We start from the raw sequence: 22657 nt of genomic DNA, 5'->3' as shown, positions 1-22657 counted from the left end.
TGTCAGATTGCTAGGTTGCCGGTCTATCATGGTCTATCTCATTGATTTTAATTATATTGTTTTGATTACAAAAGCTGCTTACACGCCTAGAGAATTGAACCGCTGCTCTCTAGGTTGCAATGAAACTCACCAGCCTCTCGACCAATCCAGCAATAGCTAATTGCCACTGTAATGATTAGTATTTAAACTTAATGTCATTTGAGATGATTGAGTGGGTTGGTCAATAGAAGGTACCTTATTTCGTTCAAAGGACTTTCAGTACACAATATGAATCATAACAAAAATTCGCATCATCAAAAATTTATTCGAATATCTTATTTAACATTTATAAGAAAAATTCGAAAAAATCTTGAATTCCATTTGTAAATATCAGTACAGATATAAACAAAACAAATACCATGACAAGAAATTGACAGACATTTTTGACATGTCGCTTAGAATTCCCATATAGGTTCTTTAAAACACCTTCAAGTATCTTAATGGTGCGCTTTAGAATGTTACGCGAATGATATCGACCTTCTTGAAAAACGTTTTTGACATGTCGCTTAGATTTCCCATATAGGTTCTTTTAAACACCTTCAAGTATCTTAATGGTGCGTTTTGGAATGTTACGCGAACGTTATGGACCTTCTTGAAAGAAGTTCCATTAAAAGCGCTTAGAAGTTCCGTTATCGATAGTTTAACCTTTCAAAGGGCGATGGAAGTTCCTGAGTAACTTTTACGCGACAAGGGTCACCTGAAGTTCCCGTAATACATTTTTTCAGCCAAATGTGAACTTCGGAGTTCGGAGTTAAGTAAAAACGCGACTTTTGGTTGCTTGGGAAGCGCTCTTTAAGATAGAGGCATAAGAACGTCTCGATCTTTCTTTTAAAGAGCGCTTCTGTTTATCCCAGCAACTCTTGAATGCCTCGCACGAAGAGATTTCATGGGGTGAGCCCCCGCAATAGACACATTTCTGCTCTATTGCTGAGCATGCTCCAGCCCCATGATTCTCCCCGCATTGGGGACAGCGTGGCTTATTGCAACAGTGCGACGCTGTGTGCCCCAATTTGATGCAATTTTGACAATGCATGGGTCGAGGCACGAAGAGTCGCACAGGAAGCCTTAAAACTCCGTCAATCAAGACGTAGTGAGGGAGGGCGGTACCCGCGAAGGTCACACGAAATGAAGCTGAAGGCGAGTACTTTGTAACTCCATTTACGACGTTGGCAGTATTGAGTTGACGGCAATCCACGATTTCGACAGAAGTCGAATCGAGGCTCTTGAACTTACCAACGCCGTTGGATTTAACGTATTTCGCGTCCAGACTCATTTCTGTGATGACGCCCTCAATCTCTACGTCTCGAGACGGGATGTAAACGTGATACTCTAAATTCAGAAAATTGCTGGCTACAATCTCGTTAGCAGCTTTCGAGTTACCCACAACAACGCGCAGCTTGTTTGCACGCAATTTTGTAACACTGGTTACAGAGGTCCACCTCGCCAGATCTTTGGTGATCTGGTGATCTGTACCACATTGAGAGTGTTGTGGAAGTGGCCGTAGGTTGGCCGCAATGTGGGTCACTAGGGAACGTCTGGAAGGCAGCAATGAAAACACGAGAACTTTTCAGAGGCTAAACGCGTGTATATTCTTTGCTCGGTTTTCTCTGACTAACGGAAGTACAAAAAGCGTGGGGAAGTTTTACAGCTGATAGCAAGATGTATATAATGCAAGGTGTGGCAAATCAAGGAATGTAATTTAAGGTGAAGCAATCTAAATTTATAACAGCTCTTCCCTCCTAACAAATGGAATTCAAATACATTTCAAAGTAATAAGTAAGCTAGGGTACAAATATCTCTTTCACAAATCCAGCTTCTTCGGTGGTCGGATGACCCGTCCCGAACGTCTTGGTGATTGGTGATCGTGGCTACGACCAGTGTTGGCAGCAGCTTCTCTTGGACCCAAGGCGACTTCGGTGACTTGATCCTCTGTAGACCTAGCTGGCATGGATGGTGGCTTGGTAGGAGACTTCGGACCCGACGGCAGTACTCTTGGAGTCACAGGTGTGTTCATGGTAGTTCGCTCGATGGCCACAGGTACTGTTGTCTCGGTAACAGGATCGTTCTCAATCAACACAGGTGTAGGTTGATCGTTTTTGTTCGGCAGATGTTGTCCTACTTCTCGGATTTGGTCTATGTGGCGTTTCCAGGTTCTCCCATCATCGAGTCGAATATGATAGTGCAGTTTTCCAAGTTTTTCAGAAACCACACCGTATTTCCATTTCTCCTTGTTGAGGTAATCTCTGGCCGCAACTCTCGCCCCCTCAGCGATGTCGCGCACCTTACCATCGATCTTCTTGGCTTCGGTTGTTGAATTTGGAATCAGCAAATCCAAACGAGATCGTATCTGTCGGTTGAACAGCATCATCGAAGGCGATTTACCAGTTGCTGGGTGTATCGTCTTCCGGTAGGCCAGCAAAATCTTGCACAACTCAGCATGTATCGATGATCTGTCACACTGCAAACTCTTCAACTTCGCTTTGAATGTCTGAACGAATCTTTCGACTTGACCGTTCGTCGCAGGATGATACGGTGCACCCATCTTGTGATAGACTCCATTCATTTTCAAAAACCTTTGAAACTCCTCGGACGTGAATTGAACTCCACGGTCGCTCACCAGGACGGATGGAATTCCGTACGTTGCGAAGTATTCACGACAGATTTGGATGGTAGTAGCAGTAGTAATGTTATTCAGTATACGCACCTCAGGCCATTTCGTGTAGGCGTCCACAAGCACAATAAAGTATGTGTTCATGAACGGACCAGCAAAATCGACGTGAACTCGTTCGAATGGTGCAGTCGGTGTTTCCCAGCAGTGCGTCGGCGCTTTGGTGGGTTCAGCCCTGGTGGACTGACAGTAGTTGCAGTTGCGCACGATCTCCTCGATGTCTTGGTCGATCTTTTCCCACCACACGTATCCTCGAGCGAGAGCCTTCAATCGATTTGTGCCGAAGTGTGTAGAGTGTAGTTCGGCAAGCACTTTCACTCGCAAGCACGGAGGAATGTAAACTCGAATCCCTCGCATGACGCAGCCTTTCTGCACCGTGAACTCCTGTTGATCTACGCCGAAACGGTCTCTAGGTTCGACGGTCTTCCCATTCCGCAAACCTTCCAGCAGTACTTTCACAGACTGGTCCGTAGCAGTAGCTTTAGCGAGCTCCTCTACGGTCAGTGGTAATGTTTCGATCATGTTGATTTCCAGGTAGTCCGTCTCTTCGATGACATTCTCCGGAGTTTTCTCCTTCAGCGGTAGACGTGAGAAAGCATCGGCATTGTAGTGTTGTCCGGTAGGCCTGAACTTGATTTCGTAGTTGAATGACTGAAGAAATGTAGCATAATGCTGCATTCTCAGGGCAGACATTTTCGGGAGACCTTTCGCGTCGGAGAAGATCTGCTTCAATGGCTGGTTATCTGTTAGCAGAGTAAATCTCCTCCCGTACAGGTACTGGTAAAACTTGCGAACTCCAAAAATGATTCCGTATGCCTCTCGGTCAACTTGCTTGTAGGCCTGTTGCGTAGCATTGAGCGTTTGAGACGCGTATTGGATTGGTCTTTCCGAACCATCGGAATAGACGTGGCTCAGTACCGCACCGACACCATAGGGTGAGGCATCAGTAGCGAGAACTAGCGGCAGGGTTGGGTCGTAGTGAACAAGGAACTTGTCGGACTGCATTTCTTGCTTGACTTTGCTGAATGCTTCTTCGCATTGCTTCGACCACTCGAAACGGACGTCATTCTTCAACAGGTTATTCAGCGGGTAAAGAGTCGTACTAAGGTTTGGGAAGAACCTTCCATAATAATTCACAAGTCCAACGAACGAGCGAATCTGTTCCTTATTCTCCGGTCTGGGCATGTTCTGAATGGCAGCGATCTTCTTGTCAACCTTGTGGATACCGTCTTTGTCGATTCTGTATCCACAGTATTCAATCTCGTTCGCGAAGAAATGGCACTTCTCCAGGTTGATGCGCATGTTGTACGAACTGAGGCGCTTCAGAACTTCTTCAAGCCGTTGCAAATGTACATGATCATTCGGACCAGTAACCCGAATATCGTCCAGGAACACGGTAACACCAGGTATTCCATTCAGTATTTGCTCGATCAATCTTTGCCAAATCGCAGGTGCAGACGCAATGCCGTACATCAGGCGCGTCGGCCGGTATAGACCCTTGTGTGTATTAAGAGTCAGCACTTCTCGATCATCCGGATCAACTTCCAGTTGCAGGTACGCTTGCGTCAAGTCGATCTTCGTGAACTTCTCGCCTCCAGCAACATTGGCGAAAAGCTCCTCAATTGTCGGCAGCGGATGATCGTCAACTACCAGATTTGGATTGACAGTAATCTTGTAGTCACCGCAGAGTCGCACTTTATTATTGGCCTTTGGGACTGGAACCACGGGAGTCGCCCATGCACTGTGGTTCACTTTTTCGAGCACTCCATCACTCACCAACTTGTCGAGCTCCTTCTCAACAGCACCACGTAAGGAGAAAGGCACTGTTCTGGCTTTGATGTAGACCGGATTCGTATTTGGCTTCAGGCATAGCTTGACGGACAACCCTTTTATCTTTCCAATCGACTCGTCGTAGAGAACAGCATACCTCTCAACAAGCGATTTCACAGCAGCAGGCGTTGTTTTCAGCGGCACAGCAGCAGCAGCAATCGTATGGACATCGTGGTAGGCGATCTTGTTCAAATCAACTCGCATCACCGACAACCACTGACGTCCCAGCAGCGGATGTTTCTTCACGTTCGAAACGTACAACGGCAACAGCATCGATTTTTCTTTGTAATTTACACTCACTTTCAGCATTCCTCGGATTTTAATTTTCGTATCACAAAAACTCACTAACTCCAAGTTAGACGGTAGCATCGCATTCTCAGGAAAGTACATTTCTTTGTCTTTCACACTTATTATTGTTACTGGAGCACCAGTGTCCACTTCAAACCGTATCGTAGCACTATTTACGTTCACATCCAACCAATACTTTGGGGATGGTGACACGGTGACACCGTCTAACTTGCACACTTCATCCAAGGATATAACCTCACTTGCACTTTCTTGTGATTCTTCGAGCAAATTTGCATCCGATTTTACGCTCTTGGCGTCACTTTTCGCGTTCTTCTTCATCTTTAGGCACACTTTTTGTAGATGTCCGGATACTTTGCAATGCCTGCACACCGCATTCTGGTACGGACACTTGTTTGCGAAATGATCTGGACTTCCGCAACGAAAACATTCACCTTTCTTCTTCCCGGCATCCATATTTTCACTTTTCTTCTTCTTGATTGTATTCGACCGGGTGGCTTTCGCAGAGCGAGAATGGTCCACGAAATTCATTTCACTTCTTCCTTGTTTCAATTGGATCTCTCTTCCGCCTTTGTTGGAGAGCTCCATTGAAACCGCAGTATCCCGGGCACGATCCAGAGTGAGATCCCGCACTTCAAGCAGCCGCGCTTGAATGGCACGATCCTTCAAACCAAAGACGAACTGGTTCCGCAAAGCAGTGTTGAGATAGTCGCCGAAATTGCATGTGATAGCAAGCTTTCGAAGTGCTACCAAGTACTCGTCGATTGTCTCTTCCGGTCGTTCATCTCCTTGTTTGCGGCACTTGAAGCGGAAATTTTCCAAAATCTCCAACGGCACAGGATTAAAATGCGCCTCCAGCAGGGCCACAATTTGAGCATACGTCTGCTCTTGCGGTCTTCGGGGTGATAATTTGTCACAAACGATATCGTAATTTTCTCCCCCCATATAGTGCAGCAACATAAACAATCGGAAATCCTCCCGAATGCCGAACAAGGTGAACGAAAATTCTAGTCGGTCCACCCATCTTGACCACTTCATTCGATTTCGGTCGAATGGTTCAATTGTGAAAGATGGCGGCACGGCAACTGGAACAGCAGCAGCAGCTGGGGCAGCAGCAACAGCACGATTAGCAGGCGGATCGTCCCGAAACATCCTTTCCAGCGTCCAAAACCACTCGTCGCCAAATTAACTGTTGTGGAAGTGGCCGTAGGTTGGCCGCAATGTGGGTCACTAGGGAACGTCTGGAAGGCAGCAATGAAAACACGAGAACTTTTCAGAGGCTAAACGCGTGTATATTCTTTGCTCGGTTTTCTCTGACTAACGGAAGTACAAAAAGCGTGGGGAAGTTTTACAGCTGATAGCAAGATGTATATAATGCAAGGTGTGGCAAATCAAGGAATGTAATTTAAGGTGAAGCAATCTAAATTTATAACAGAGAGGCTTGCCGTTCTTTTTGGGCCGGATAAAAACCACCCAAGATCCTGAAGAAGATGAACCTTCCGCATATTTTCGGAGCCGGGTTGTTCTACTCTCAACTGATGATGAGGAATTACTGTCCGTCTGAGAAATGTGAGCATTTGAGGGACCAGCAGCATCTGGATCCTCCAGATGCTCCTCATTCTCGTAGGTCATATTCTCATCATTATCAGTTGAGGGGTTTAACCCCCCGCCTTCGTTCATATTTTTTCAACGGAGACACTAATGTCTCCGTTTTAAAAATATGAGCGAAGCACTTAATTGTTAAAATATTAAAAAGGGAAAAAAGATAGAGTAGAAACAGTGAAAAAATAAAAGAAATTACAAACTTGTTTGATTTTTTCGTTCTTCACGACTACCCGGTAAACTTGAATCGGCAGAGAGGTAACTCAAATCGCCAGAGAAATCGATACGATCTCTCTGGCGATTTTGCATCATTATATCGGTAGAGAGGAACTCACCATATACGTGTCTCGGGCGTGAGTACTACGAAATCTGAGTAGAAATGCTTATCCCGCCCCAAGAGAGCGCGATCCGAATTGTGCTCGTGCGTTCCTATCGTGGTGTGTGTGTTCGGCTCAGATCTGTCGACGCATGCCGAATAATTTCCGTTACAGTGGTGTTGATTTGATAAAGGGCATACAAAACGCAATTTCCCAAATCAATGCTTTATTGGATTAATCCTTTCAGAAACCGTTACCCGCATTTTTTTGTTTGTATGCTTCACATTTTTCCCGCAGCGTACAAAACAATTGAATTTATATTTACTAATCTAATCCGTTGTTTTCAGAAAACTTTGGACAACAGTGTTTAGTTTAGTTTTTTTTGTACTATCTTCCTTTTTCCAAATTTTAAAATTTGAAATTCAAATTTCTTTTTCAAAATCTTCTCGTATTTTTAATACCCGACTGAGAATTGTTTAATAGCAAATAGATATAATCAGAACAATACAATCAAGCTTCAAAAAAGGGAATTTTGATTCATACTTTCTACATATCAAACTTTTGACTTTAATACAAAATTTTAATTCAAATTCAGAATCCAGATTCTTGTTCGGAGTTATCGACTATGATTCTTATTTGATGTTTTGGTTATTGGATGGCCAACTCAGTCTTAAAGACCATTCAACAACCGAAACATTGTACAGTATTGTTCCGATTTTGTCAGCCCCATCTTGAATTTAGGGCTGACAAAACAGGGTACCTGACAAAATCGGGAAAAAAATTTCTTGAAAATAATTTCAATTTTGATTTGATAATTGGCCGTTTACTTGTTATTTCGATATTTTATGACAATACCGTGATAAGGGGTGACATTGACCCCTTTTCTTTATTTTTTACCCTTATTACAAAGAAGGGTAGGGGAGAATGAGGATACTTGATCCCTGGGGATACTTGATTCCTTAGCTATATCTCGAAACTGGAATGTCTTACAAAGATCAAATGTTCTAGAAAAATGTGCCAAAATAAGCAAAATAACAATGCTTGTAGTTTAAAATTTTTTAACAAAATAATTGTTTGAGTAATTGAACTTTGTTTGAAAAATTTCACAAAATGTAACTTGAAGATCTTTTTTCATAACTTTAAAATGTTCCTTACATGGGAAAATTATGAAAAAAATATTTGTTCCAATGTATTAATCGTTCGAGCGTAAAATGAACTTCATAATGCCATATTTTCAAAGCAATGAAAAACTCCCAACTTTTTTCAGAAATTTTTTTCTAAAATGTTGATTATGGGTACAATTGATCCCCTAGAGTTGGGTGCAATTGATCCCCCTTCCAAACGACATATTCTTCTTCTGAAATGATCGTTTTGATTGCTGATTATGAAATTATTAATATTTATCCAAAAACTTATATTTATCAAACAATTGTCTGAAGAAAAGAGCAAAAATAATTAATTTTCTCTTAATTATAAAAAAATAGCGCCTTTAAGTATGCAATGTTATTAGCGTTGAGACGAAGTTATAAAATTTTCTTCTTATGTCTGCTATAAATTGTGAAATGAGAACAAACATGAGCAAAATAGTCAATTATTAACATTAATTAACATTCTATCTTGGGGTTTTGTTTGATTTTATACAAGGATTAGGGCTTCCTGAATAAAATATCAAGTCTCTTTCAATAGGGGATCATGTCTCCCCTAACTTCAGAAAAATCGCAATTTTTTTACTCCCACGAAAATGCTTCTAGTTCATCAACGGGTTCAAGTATAGTTCTAATTTTTTGAGCATAGAAACTTGAAGTTACAAGCTGTCAAAAAATGTCAAAGACGACGAGTTGTTAAATGTTTCCAAAAAGATATGGTGAAAATAAGAAAAGGGGATCAAGTATCCCCACTCTCCCCTATACATGTCGCTTGATAAACCAGCTTTCAATCTGAGGCCCAGAGGGCCAAGTGTGGTATACTATTCGACTCAGTTCGTCGAGATCGGAAAATGTCTGTATGTGTGTATGTGTGTGTATGTATGTGTTGTGTATGTGTGTGTGTATGATACAAAATAATGTCACACACGTTTCTCGATGACCGCTTGACCGATTTGAGTTCTTGAGGCGTCAAATGAAAGGTCTTGCAAATAGCAAAATGCCTGTTCAAGAACTCAACCCCAAGTGATTGTTTACAAACACCCTTCATACAATGGATTATGTACATAAATTTTTTGAAATGATATTCGTTTTTATAAAATATAATATGTCACTTACCGAACGTTGCACCTTATTGGCGATGTCTTACATTTTCTCACTACACTACACTACACTTCACATAACACTCAACTTTCTCAAAACCTTAAAATCCTTCGTTTAAAAATTTACCGCCCGTTATCACCCGACCGCACCACACGAGGGTACGTCAGGAACTGACAATGCTTTGCTTGGACACAGTTTATTCGAAACGAGTAGCCCGGTAAGGTAAGAATATGAATAATATCAAACGAGCAGCCGTCGCCCGTCGGCCCAGTTAAGTTCTTCAGAAAAATGCTCCCAAGTCAAATAAGAAGAAATATCGGCTCCGGCGTGCGCGAGTGTCGCCGAAATATAACAGTTTTTTCCTAAGTCTGGATACCCAGTACTCAATTTTTTGAATTCTTTGTCGATTTTTGAGAGGACGCGCTTACTGGGTATTCGACCAATTTCCAAGTCGTATATATGGTCCAGTGTCTAACGATGGCTCCAACCACGTGGTCTTCCTTCGTTGATTGAAGATGGCTGCCACGAATCTCAACGAGCGGGACAACCAGACTAATGAAGATTATCAGGCCGTTTGTCAAACAATGACGACGACCTTCACCCGCCTGGTAGGGGAAACACTTCCAGAGGGGGCCACTTCACTTTCACGGGGAACAACTGCAGGCAGAAAAAAACTGCTGGCCTCCAGCACTCGAAAGGCGAAGTTTCGGGAAAGTCCTTTACTTTGCTAGCGACGGCACTTTTCTGCTTTGGTAGCTAGCAGGAATTTGATTGTCTTCTGTGTCACCATACGGCAAAAAAAAACACCGGATTGAACGCGGTAACTGTCTCCTATCAACCGAACAAAGGATACTTTTTTCACACACGAGGCTGCACAAAAACACGACCGTGTTCACTGACTGATGGGAGACGAATGCGTTTTAAGTGGTTTTAATTAAACTCTCTGAGAAAAAAAAATTTCGATGAAAATTATTTTATTGACCCTAAGAAATTATTTATTTAACTAAGAAATGAATGTCAAAAACGGCTCCGGAACGTCAACAGTGAAAATATTTGATAAGTAAACTTAACATTTAACAACGTTTTAAGTGGTTTTAATTAAACTCTCTGAGAAAAAAAAATTTCGATGAAAATTATTTTATTGACCCTAAGAAATTATTTATTTAACTAAGAAATGAATGTCAAAAACGGCTCCGGAACGTCAACAGTGAAAATATTTGATAAGTAAACTTAACATTAAGTAAGTGTAAAGGTAAATCTCATAAAAATTACAAAAAAGGACTTTGTTTTGATCTTTTTCTATCAGAGGAACACTGCTGTAGAAAGATCAATTTTGAGTACGTTAGGAGACTCTTTTCATCCAAATTTCAATTTGAGTTTAAATTCATAACCGTGTACAATTTTTCGTTCAGCTTCGTTAAATTTGAACGCAAAACTGGCAGCACTGCCAAGCGTGACATTTTCGCAAAAAATTGATGGCAAACAAAAATCTTTGTTTAAAAGTTGCTGTGCATTTAATAGGCAGTTTTCCTGCAATTTTATCTCAAAATCTACATTAAAACAGTTACTACCATACTCGAATCCATTAAACTAACGTTCCCGGTGTCGTTCTCCCATGTAAGTATATAATTGACCCTTTAATTTGCTGTCGGAATACTTGTTGAGGTTACGGCAGGCGAAATTTTTGGCGCAATTTCTTGGTTCAGAAATAGTCCTATTTGCCACTGGTAGTGTTTGTGAAATTATGCTGGTTGTTTCACCAACACTTTTCAGTTTGGGGACAATTAACCTCAAAAATGACCATTTGCGTCGACTTGCTGCCCGTTTTTTGTACCGAGAGTTTTTGAGGTTAATTGTCCCGTCTCATCTGTACACGCTCAGCAAGTGTGCGTAAGAAATGTCAAAAACAACCGGGCTAGAACCGTAGAGCTGGTATCCGGGTATTCGATAGTGTAGCCATCTCATTTATAGCGCAAAGGATCAAAAGCTAGAATGTACCACAATCCTTTTTACTAAACAAATCTACACAGGGACCCCTGAGTTACTAATGCCCGTTCTGGAAAAAGCCATAATATGCAGCCTGTCCAAATCTGGAAATATCCATAAAAAATAATCTTAGGTCTAGAACGTATGATTTAAATATTTTTTTTGTTTATGAATATTAGGCCCAAACATATGATTTAGCAATGACTTTTGGCTATGTGCTTTTTGATAAAACTCGAATGAAGAAATTCATATATTCTTAATTTTTTTTTACAGAGCTTTTCGTTAGTTTTGAATCTCAGAAAAACTTATATTAACGATAAAACACATAACCTCAATTTCCAGTATCATGTGCTCTCTGTCGGATTCTACCTTCCGATTCATTGATATCTTTTCTTCTTCTTTTCTTTTTCTGGGATTTTCATCCTGCGCGGATGATTCATCCCTCGATTCATTGATACATTGATATGATAATAACCAACAGAGACGGGAATTCCAATGAAATAACGCAATATCGTCTTTCAAACAGACTAGTTTAAAGATAAAAAAAATTCATGTCTGTTAACTGGCCACAAATGGCATTCACAAGTTAATAAACAGTAAATTACAAATAACGACCTTATTATCCTTTAGATTTAGATTTATTTTAAGCATCAGTAGTGAATTCATGATATAGCATCCTGGCCCCTAGCGAGCAATCTTTATTCTCACTATGCTTGAGATTTCGCAAACAGTACACAGATTGCGAAATCTGAACGATTTGTTTGAAAAATTATCCTCTGGTTAACAAATTTTCTAATCTATGCTACAAAGATGCGCTTCTGCATAAAGGTTTAGCTCAGAAATATTTACCTTATAAAAATCCTAATCAATTGAACAAAGTATCAACATTTTTAATTTTTTTTATAATTAGGATCCCTTTTTGAATTTACACGACTTATAAAACTTCAGAAATCTGTAATCATCTTTGCTTGACATTCGAAACCATCAAGAGTCAGTTTTTAAAGCTTACTTGACAACAGTATCCAGTTCAAGACACGAATGCCACAAAGATGGTAAAGTGTCATTAATAAAACCTTAAAAAAAAAGTATCCAGTTCATTTATACCACTTCTCAAGTCAAGCTATTTAATTTTACTTTAAAACTACTTTCCTTTATTGATATTCAAACTTGATCCCATAGCAGAACCATGACGGCGATTTCTAGCTTGCAAAACTTCGTCACCAAAGCCCTGGATTGTACCCAGTTCCGGATGATCCGGGATGAGTCGGACTTCGAAGATGATTCGATTGCCTTTCACCCGGAGATGGCCCATCAGATTTTCGGGGAGCAGGAGAGCATCTTCGGCTATCGAGATTTGCAAATCGACGTGTGCTTTGCCGCTGGCTCCTTAGATATCTACTTTAACATCAAGTACGGGCAAAAGGTGGAAGAATTCTACCAGGACGGAATCAAATCGGACGATGTGGAGAAATCGTTGGCCTCCCTGGTGGAAGATGGATGCTACTACACCAACCTGGAGGAATACAAGAAAGTGCTGAAATCGAAGGCAGGCTCGTTTAAACCGTTCGGAACCAAGATTGACGAGTTCGAGTTGAGCGCCGGCACATCCGAAAGCACCGGAAAACGATCCTTTGAAGTTTGGATGAGCGATTGCAACGATAAGGAATTCTTGAAGTATCATGCACGATTGGAATCGTTTTCATTCTGGTTTATTGATGCCTTCAGTCGTGTTGAACACGATCCTTTGTGGTTGTTCTTTATTGTTTATGAGAAATACTCAAATAACAACAATGAAACTCGTTACGCAACGGCCGGTTATTTTACGGTTTATCAGTATTACTCATACCCAGAATTCATAAGACCACGAATCAGCCAAATTCTGGTCCTGCCCCCGTTCCAAAAACTGGGAATCGCTTCGAGACTGATCGAACATGTAAGTTTCCGTTTTTTTTTTAATTTAAAAAAAAATGGATTTCTTACAATATTTTTTGTATTTTCCTCCACAGACGGTGCACAACTACTTTGTCCCGATGAAAAATGTGGCCGACATAACTTACGAGGAACCTACCGACATCGTTCAAAACATTCGGTGTGTGGTTGACGCCAAAAGATGCATGACCCTGCCTGCATTCGCTGATGATAAATTGTCGAGTGGCTTCTCCAAAGCGATGCTTCAGGAGGCCAAGGAAAAGTTCAAGGTAAATTGTGACGTTCTTCAGAAAACGAGCAAGAAGTAACTTATTTGTCTTTCAATAGATCAACCCGAAGCAGTGCCGGGTGGTTTACGAAATTCTCCGGCTTCGGGTCACCGACACCAAGAATGCCGCTGCTTATCGGGCCTATCGGGTGGAGGTGAAAAAGCGCCTGAATCTGAACGATAGCAAACACCGCCGGGATCTGGTTCGGCTGCAGAAGCGTGGCGTCGATGTTAGTGGGGCTTACAAAATCCTTCCCAGTTTGGAGGACCGAATCGAACAGCTGAATGCCGCTTATAAGGTTTGATAGGATGCTTTTTGTTAACAAAATAAACATTTATCTAAAATGTCTTACCAACTTCTATTTCACAGGAGGTCGAACAAGTGTACTATCAGGTTATCAAGAAGATAAAGCTGTCACAATAAGCTAGCGTTATGGTTGTAAACGGTTCAGCTTCCTTGAATAAAGCTGATGCCGGAGGCATGTCATTAAACATTTCCAGATATCGTCGTAAAAAGTCTTGTCAAAAATGTTTCTCATATTCCTTTTGTTTCTGATATAATTTTTTTGCTGTTTGATCATGTTTTTTCTCTCTTTTTATTATCTCACAAGTAAGTTACTGAAAAATCACTGTTATTATGGTTAAGCATTAGGCGTTAAGGAACCTTTTAGAAATAAAACTGTAAATTCAATAACATATCTTCTTTATCAATTCGAACATTCTTAGGATTATCCTAAGCAAGGTACATTTTGTTTAATTTCTTATTGACGGTTTATCCAGCTTTGGTAAACAAGTTTGCCAATTGTTCTAGTTTTCCGATGGTTTCGTTACATATAACGTGTCGGCAAAACACCGCCAGACTCGCAGATCTGTGAACCAGAGAGCCTTGATAAGGTTGTCTTTTTTTTTTCTGGGAATTTAAATTTAAGGTTGTCTTTCCAGAGCTCCTGAAAATCAACGATGATTACGACAAATTCTTGATTAAGGATTTGAGATTAGATAAAGGGCCCTCATTTCCAACACTAATGAAACACTTCAACTCGAACCGCCGTTGAGACAGGACGCTTTCTCCTCAGTGCAAAACATCGTCGTTGAATAATTTACCACCGCGTTTTTCTAATCGTCTCTATCACAGACATCCTAATTAAAGGATTTTTTCTAGTGAATAGGAACTGTGCTCAGTGAATCAGTGAATAGTGTTTCTAAATCATGGGGGACAATCCCCCTCCTTGGGGCTTAGACCCACTTCCCAGCAACTCGAATCAAAGAAGAATACCGAATTGGATGGACCCGAAAGGCGAACACGGGGAAATACAGTTTCTCCTACTGAAACCCACCACCCCAGCTAAATTGCCTGCGTACCCTTTCATCATATCAAAAACTGTTGAACGCGCTGTTGGACAAATCGTTGGTGGGCATCCCTACGACAAAGGGGAATCCTACCTGCTGAAAGTTAGGTCACCGAAACAAGTAGAGAAACTACTTGCCGTCAACGAACTAATTGATTCCACTCCGATTAATATCACTCTACATCCAACCCTCAACACATGTAAATGTATTGTTACATGCAAAGAAGTCGCCGGTGTATCAAATCAACAGCTTGCGGGTGACCTCGCCAGCCAAGGGGTCACCAATGTCTACAAATTCCTGAGGAAAGTGGACGGAAAGGAGACCCCCACGGACACGTTCGTTCTTACTATTCATGGCACGACAGCTCCAACCCACATTAGATTCGGCTTCATTCGAACCCCAACTCGCCAATACTACCCTCGCCCTATGATGTGTATGCAGTGTGGTAATTTTGGGCATACCAAAAAACACTGCAAGAATGCCCCGGTTTGCCTGATCTGCGGAGAACAAAAAATCCACACAAACTGTAAGCTGACCCCAAACTGTGTTAACTGCCAAAATCCTCACCCCGCCACAAGCCGCATTTGCCCCGTTTTCGTTGGTGAACAGGACATTATCAAGATTAGGACTGACCGTGGGATTTCGCATAATGACGCCGTAAAGGAATATAGATCCCGCCAAAACCAGACCAGCTCCATACAACAGCGACTTAGCCAAGCCAGTTCCAGCTCCATACAACAGCGACTTAGTCAAGCCAGTTCCAGCTCTTCCGTCGACGCCAAGGATCGGGAAATTGCCGAACTACGAAGACAAGTGGCATTCCTCACTGCTCAAATTGCTACTTTTTCCCAACTCGTTAAAGAGAAAGAACGAACCAACGAATCTCAATGCAGTTCCGAAAGTGACACCAGCATGGAAAGCAACAACTCTACCATTAGTAAGGCCTCAATCACCAAGCGCTTCTGGAAAACCTCTTCAGACGATTCTCCCCCCGGGACAGAAACCAATCCACAAGATGAAAGTAAAATTCTGAATCGCCCCAAAAAGAAACGTCAACGGAGACCGAACAATGCCAATCTACCAGCTAAGGACCCGACTGTTGACCATAACCGACAAAACACCCATCCGACCCCAACGGTAAATCCATCTTTCTTCCTAAAGGCCGGTAAGTCGAACCAACCATAGATCTAACTTCCTACTATAGCTCCAGATTTCTTCCACTATTTTAAATACTTCTGCCTACCACTTCAATTCTATTACTCATTATGACCCACAATAATCGCAATAGCCCAACACCAAAAACTACAACCAACTTCGCTCTACAGTGGAACATCTTTGGTCTCAGAACCCGATTACCTGAAATCCAATTACTTGTCTCCAAATACTCCCCAATAATTCTCGCTGTTCAAGAAACCCTCGCCCCACATTCAACAATACAAACTAACATAATTAACGGCTACCACTTTTTGTCACATAAAAACCCCTCGAACCCCCACAGCAGGGGCGTCGGCCTCGGGATAAAAAATGGATTCCCATATTCTTTTGTCAACATAAATTCCCCCCTCAACACTATCTGTGTTCGTCTCGAAGCCCCCATTAAAATCTCCGTAGTTTCCCTCTATGCTTCGCCGTCACTATCATACGAAGACTACACCAAGGGCTTTGAAGATTTGATCCCACAAATGCCAACCCCTTTCATCCTACTTGGTGACTTTAACGCCCACTCCACTGAGTGGGGGAGTAAAAACGTCGACCGAAAGGGTGAGTTCATCGAGGACTTTGCCCAAACTAAATGCCTAACCATCCTCAATAATGGCTCCCCTACACGTTTATGTCCCCGCACGGGAAACACGTCAGCTATTGACTTAAGCATAGTATCCTGGTCTCTCGGGCCTAAATTCGGCTGGAAAGCTCTAGAAGACAACGGTGGGAGTGACCACTTTCCCCTCTTAATTAATTTGCAACACCCCTCCCCTGTAGCTGCCACAAGGCCTCGCTGGCGTTACGACGAAGCCAACTGGGATGACTACCAAACCCATATTGAAAGTTTCATCTCCGTTAACGATTCTATTTCCCTCGAACAATTCAACAACATCCTATTGGAAGCGGGTTCCAAATCTATTCCCCGGTCAAGCGGAACACCAGGTAAAACCTCGGTCCCATGGTGGGGGCCTGAAGTCCGGGAAGCCCTGAAAAAACGAAGGAAGGCCCTTCGACTCTTAAGACGTATTCCCAATGACCATCCCAATAAACTGACTGCTTTAACATCTTTCAAAAATGCCAGGGCGGAAGCCAGGTCCGCAGTTCGGACCGCAAAAAACAATTGTTGGCTTAAGTTTACTGAAGAAATTCACCCCAACACTCCCTCCAAAGTCCTTTGGAGCAAAATTAAAATCCTTAACGGAGAACCCCGCAAAAATCAGTTCCATTTACTCCTTAACCAAAACTACACCAACGACCCACTCCTTCTGGCCGAAGCTTTCTGCAAACATTTCTCCTCAACCAACACTGTCAATCAAAATCCAACACCTCCCGAAGAAACCCCCCCATCTTCTCTACATCTTTCTCCCAGCTGTTCATATAACTCCGACTTCACCCTAGATGAACTCAACACGGCCCTTCATAAAGTGGAATTATGGTTCGATACCAGATAACTGGAAACGCGGCCTTGTTGTCCCTATCCCCAAGCCTAAAAAGATCCAAGCAACATCGACAGTTATCGCCCTATCACTTTCATTGATTGCTCTGGAAAAATTATGGAAAGACTAGTCAATCACCGCCTCAACACCATTATAGATCAAAAACTACTATTAGACGACCGTCAATACGCTTTCCGTCCCGGCCGATCAATCGATGACTATCTATGCCTCCTTGAGTGCATTCTGGATGATGCCTTAAGTCGAAGTCAACACATTGAACTCCTATCGTTGGACCTATCCAAAGCTTTTGATTGCGCCGAACATAACACAATACTCACCTCCTTGCGAGACTGGGGAATCTCTGGTAGATTATATCAATATATCCAAAGCTTTCTAACCAACCGCACTATCCAGGTTCTAGTCAACAACTCTCTCTCCAGCCCAAGACAAATGCCTACAGGGGTTCCGCAAGGATCAGTAATCTCCCCTACCCTCTTTCTGATTGCTATGAACTCTATTTTCAAAATCATTCCTGAAAACATCAAGATCCTTGTCTACGCGGATGATATCCTGCTCATCTCGATATCTGCATTTGCCCGCCTAACACGAAGCAGGCTACAAACAGCCTTAGACAAAATTGCCATTTGGGCACCGAAAATAGGTTTCCGTTTCTCCCCTGATAAATCTAAACTCCTTCACCTTGGTCCTAATAGGAAAAAACTCAAAAAACTCCCTCCCCTGAAACTATTCAACCAGTCCATCCCCTTCGTCCATTCCTTCCGTTTATTGGGTGTTTGGATTGACGACCGACTAACATTCTCAACTCATCTCAACCAAATTAGAAAGAACAGTAAGAACAAACTTAACCTACTCCGTATCCTAAGTAAAACCCCAAGTCATGCAAATCGAGACTCCCTTATCAAATTTGTCCATGGATGGTTACTCCTATCAGCACTACATGGTCTGGGCCTCATCAGTAGATCCGGCCCTCGGCTCTACCACAAACTTGAACCGTTATACAACAGATGCATCCGAACAGTTGGTTCCGCGTTTGTAACAAGCCCTATCCTATCGATCATGACCGAATGCGGCCAACTTCCTTTCAACTATCTGGTTGCCAAGCACCTTACCTCTAAATCAGTCCGTTGGCTCGCCATTGGAGGCAACAGCGACGCTCCCCTAGTTACTCGCACCAACACCATACTCCAAAATCTCATTAACTGCTCCCTTCCATCTGTTTGTCCCAGAAGAAAACCTCCGTTCCGATACTGGACTGAAAAAACACCACCCATTGACTTCTCCCTATCCCTCAAAATCAAAGCCGGTCAACCCTCTGTCGTACTTGTTGATTAAAGAATTCGGAAACTTCTTAAAATATCTAAATTTTTTTTTCACTTCCTAAATGCTCCCAGTCTGTTAACGAAACTTGTGATGAACGGTCGAGCATTTAGGAAGTGAAAAAAAAAAATTAGATATTTTAAGAAGTTTCCGAATTCTTTAATCAACAAGTACGACACCCTCCTGCACTGTACTTCCTTTTTTCCACGAACTAGTTGACAGAAAATACAGGACAACGACTCACATATTCACTGACGGCTCCAAAACCATTGACGGCCAAGTTGGCTGTGGCATCGAGGATCCTCTCAACAAGCGTAGCCTTGCCCTACCATCTCAGTGCTCCGTCTTCAGCGCCGAAGCATACGCTCTATTGAATGCCCTTCAAAATATTCCAAATCAACCAACCTCTACAACCATCTTTTCCGACTCAGCAAGTGTGCTAAAAGCAGTCGCCAAGGGCAGCATAAAACACCCCTGGATATCTTCCATATCACACGAGGCCTTAAAGAGAGGTGCTACCTTGGTTTGGATTCCCGGTCACGCCGGCATACCCGGGAACGAATCTGCCGACCGCCTGGCTTCTATAGGTGCCAACCTAACCCCACCATCTATACCCATCCCGCAACAGGACGCTTACCGTGACACCTCTAACAAAATCTCTCTCGCCTGGGAGAGAGACTGGTCATCAAATCAAACAGCTAAACTCAGGGAAGTGAAAAACTGCCCCCGCAAATGGATCGACCGAAAAAACCCCAGAGAAAGAATTGCCCTAACGCGACTACGAATCGGCCATACCAGGCTCACCCAGGGATACCTATTGGATAGAGTAGAACCCCCAATTTGCCCCTCATGCAGCTGCGTAGCTTCAGTGAAACATATATTGGTGGACTGCTCAACGTATGATGTACACAGAGCGACTTGCCGACTAGCCAGCAGCTTACGGCAAATACTCTCAAATTGCCCAGACGAAGAGGAAAAAGTATTAAACTTCCTAGAAACCACAAAACTCCTGTCCGAAATTTAGAGTGCAAATAGGGAAGAATGACATCAAAATGTTAAATTCCCAGAAAAAAAAAAACACTAATGAAAGGCTCAATAGGCGGGCGGAGTTTGAATATCTTGTCTTGAATAGGACAACTGATAGTGTCTCAGGAACCAAACCAAGACAGAATTTTTCCACAAGTTCTCGATCTTATGAGCTCAAAAGTGCAAAATCCTTTACCGGAAAGTTCTGTCCATAATACTGGATGCTGTCGAGGATTTATAGCTTAATTTAACTCCTTCTTCAACTTAACCGAATTTTAAGAAGGTCTTAATATAGGGTGTCCACGATGAAATTGCCACACTATGAAATTGTTCTAACTTTATGGGAATTACGCTTGTGATAGGGAAACACGTCTTGTAGGTTTGAATAGTAATTACGAACTAAATTTATTTTTGGCAGCAATTTGTGTAGCTGCGGTCAAGGTTAACTGGTTACCATGACATCGAGCATATTGTTTGGTCATGTGAGGTCCACCTTATCGCCAGAACGAATTTTATAGACTCCCTTCGGGCCCGAAGAAAACCACCCAACGTTCCGGCGAGGGATGTGCTGGCTGTGCTTGACTTGGACTACATGTTCGAATTGTACCTTTTCCTTATAGCTATCGATCTTCGCCTATGATTCTTTTTATTTTCATGTTTGCCTTTCTATCTTTCTTTTCCTCTAAAAGAAATGTAAAGAATAAATTGTAAAAAAACGAGTTTGGCTCCTTAATACATTAAGGTATGAGTTGTTTCAAATGAAGGATTTACAAAAAAAAACTAAATTTATTTTCGCTAATCTTAAAGTCTATGATTGCCTCGATCTTCTTTCAGTATATTTGGATTACTTCGACTCCAACACTCCTCCCTAATCCAAAATCCCGATCAAAATTATCTGGTCCGAGATTTTGGTTGATGAAAGTAGTTTGGTGAATCCGTCGACTGTCTGATGTTTCGTACATCAATCGCTCCGTTGGTGATAGCATCGTTGTGTTTCGTCTTCGGGTCCATTTTTGGCCAGGCACAGAGCAAATTGATTATCGCAGTATACCTTCAGCTTCGTTCCATCTCAAATCTTCCACAGCAGGTTCCGCCACCACAATGCTTCCTGAACAGTTTTCGCCAAAGCCATCAGTTCCGCTTCACACGAGGAAAGGGCAACTGTTGGTTGTTTCTTCACACTCCAGGAAATTGCGCCACCTTTCAGCACAAAAACGTAACCGGTTGTGGATCGTCTGGTATCCAAATCTCCTCCCCAATCTGCATCGGTGTAGCCAACGCAACGATGTCAGCATTGCCATCTCTCCGGTAACAAAGTCGACTTCCGATCATTGCATAAAAATGCCTTCGGTGCTTTCCGATTCAGCCGGTATAATCCTCCATCAGCAGTTCCCGAAACAAAAATCTGGCCATTTTTGTTGAGAACCTTGCAGTCGTCTTTTCTGAAAACAACCATGAATCCTTTCTCGCAAATTCTTCCAACAGACAACAGGTTTGTCGCCAAATCAGGAACTTCCAGTAAGTCGCTCACGTCCACAGCTCCTTCAAGACAATCTAAATTGACGATGCCTTTCGATTTCGCCAACATGCTGTCGTTGTTTGCGGTACCAACATTCAGGGAAATGTCCGTCTTCAATTGGAAATCTCAGTTCTCGCCATGTGGCAAGTCGCGCCTGAATCGAAATAACACTCATCCCGATCAGCATCGTCCATCGCAAATGTAGCACACATTGCTCGCTTCCTGTCGTTTTTCATCGCTTTGGCCTTACTCGGACAACTTGCCGCAAAATGACCTGTTTCGCCACATGAGTAGCAAATGCCTTTCTTAACGCCGCCTCGTTGCCTTTGTTGCTCTTTCTAAGGGATGAATCATCCTAAAGGATGAAAATCCTGGAAAAAAAATAAAAAATTTGTTGCTCTTTCAAAGACAGAGCACCTTCATCTGCACCGCTCCGAAGATCTTGCTTCACCTTGACGTCTTGCAATATTTTGCTCCTTACGAAGTCGGACCTCAGGGCTTGACCGAACGCTTCTAGTCCCATCACCATCGGAGCGTAATATTTTGGCAACCCCATCAGCAGAATTGACGCCAACCATTCGTTGCTCACCGGATTTTTTTTGTTTGTTTCGATGACAGTCGTTTTACCATCTTATTCGCGACTTTATATCAACGTTGCAGTTGGCGGACAGTTATTGAAAAACTTATCGGGTACAACTGTGTTCGATGTTCACTCTTGGGCTCAAACTCGCGGACATCGGCTCAGAAAGCAACTGACTTGCCAACTGAGCTATATCACAAGCCGTGACAGTTTGTGACTTGTCGAAATTATTGCATCAACGTAGGCTTCAGTGTTTGGAAAATTTTCCAGCCTTGACGATGCGAGTTGTTGTGGCAACCCAATCCTTCTGTAGATACCGTCGTCTTGAAAAGCCGTTTTCAATTTATCCCATGCTTCCTTTGCTCTTCTCGCATCCATGACTAAACTGAAGTTGGTCTTCTCCAGGATCAGACAGATCGTTGACAACGCCCTCATGTCCGTCTTTTCGTCCACGATTGTGGAATAAATTCCTTATTTTCATGGAGAAATCCCACGATACGTAGTTGTCTCTGCCTTTCAATTTCTCGATGGCCAAGGTAACGCCTCCACCGGATCGAACCACTCGCTGCTCACCATGATTGGATCCGCCGCTTCTATTGCCGGGAATCTGACCATTTTCTCTTGGTCCTCCAGAATCCTGACCTTCGGTAAAATCCGCATCACTGCTTGCACCACCCGGGTTTCGAACTGGATAGTCCCTTGGAATCATCTTCGAAAAACTTTCAAACGAGGTGATCTGGGCCCATAACCTATGAGAATTGCGCGTGTGATAGGGAAACACGTCTTGTAGGTTTGAATAGTAATTCTGAACTAAATTTATTTACGGTAATCTTAAAGTCTTTGATTGCCTCTATCTTCTTTCAATATATCTGGATTACTTCGACTCCCATAAACTTTTTAACCGTTGGCTAAAATTTAATAAAAATTTGGGTGGATTTAGTTCATAGTGCATTGTTTACATCCTGCAAGTTTTAAAGTCCATCATAGATCAAAACTCACGGAAATGGAGTCGAA

At 42.5% G+C, this 22657-nt stretch overlaps 2 protein-coding genes across 3 annotated transcripts; one reads left to right on the top strand and one right to left on the bottom strand.

Moving 5' to 3' along the window:
* Positions 1–1840: 1840 nt before the first annotated feature.
* On the bottom strand, positions 1841–5995 carry LOC129753427 (uncharacterized protein K02A2.6-like). The gene has a single exon (XM_055749251.1). It carries the CDS (start codon positions 5993–5995, stop codon positions 1841–1843), a length of 4155 nt encoding a protein of 1384 aa, XP_055605226.1.
* A 4472-nt stretch (positions 5996–10467) lies between these two features.
* Positions 10468–13867, top strand: LOC129755392 (histone acetyltransferase type B catalytic subunit-like). 2 transcript variants are annotated; one of them, XM_055751848.1, is made up of 5 exons: positions 10468–10625; positions 12177–12927; positions 13001–13192; positions 13251–13490; positions 13562–13867. In XM_055751848.1, exons 2-5 carry the CDS (start codon positions 12181–12183, stop codon positions 13613–13615), a joined length of 1233 nt encoding a protein of 410 aa, XP_055607823.1. In that variant the 5' UTR covers positions 10468–10625; positions 12177–12180; the 3' UTR covers positions 13616–13867. The 2 variants fall into 2 exon arrangements, with proteins under 2 accessions (XP_055607823.1, XP_055607822.1); XM_055751847.1 differs by having other exon boundaries at positions 12174–12927.
* The last annotated feature ends 8790 nt before the right edge of the window (positions 13868–22657 follow it).

This window comes from Uranotaenia lowii, chromosome 3 (assembly GCF_029784155.1).
Source record: "Uranotaenia lowii strain MFRU-FL chromosome 3, ASM2978415v1, whole genome shotgun sequence".
Taxonomy (NCBI): Eukaryota; Metazoa; Arthropoda; class Insecta; order Diptera; family Culicidae; genus Uranotaenia; species Uranotaenia lowii.
This window is presented reverse-complemented; position numbering and strand designations above follow the sequence as displayed.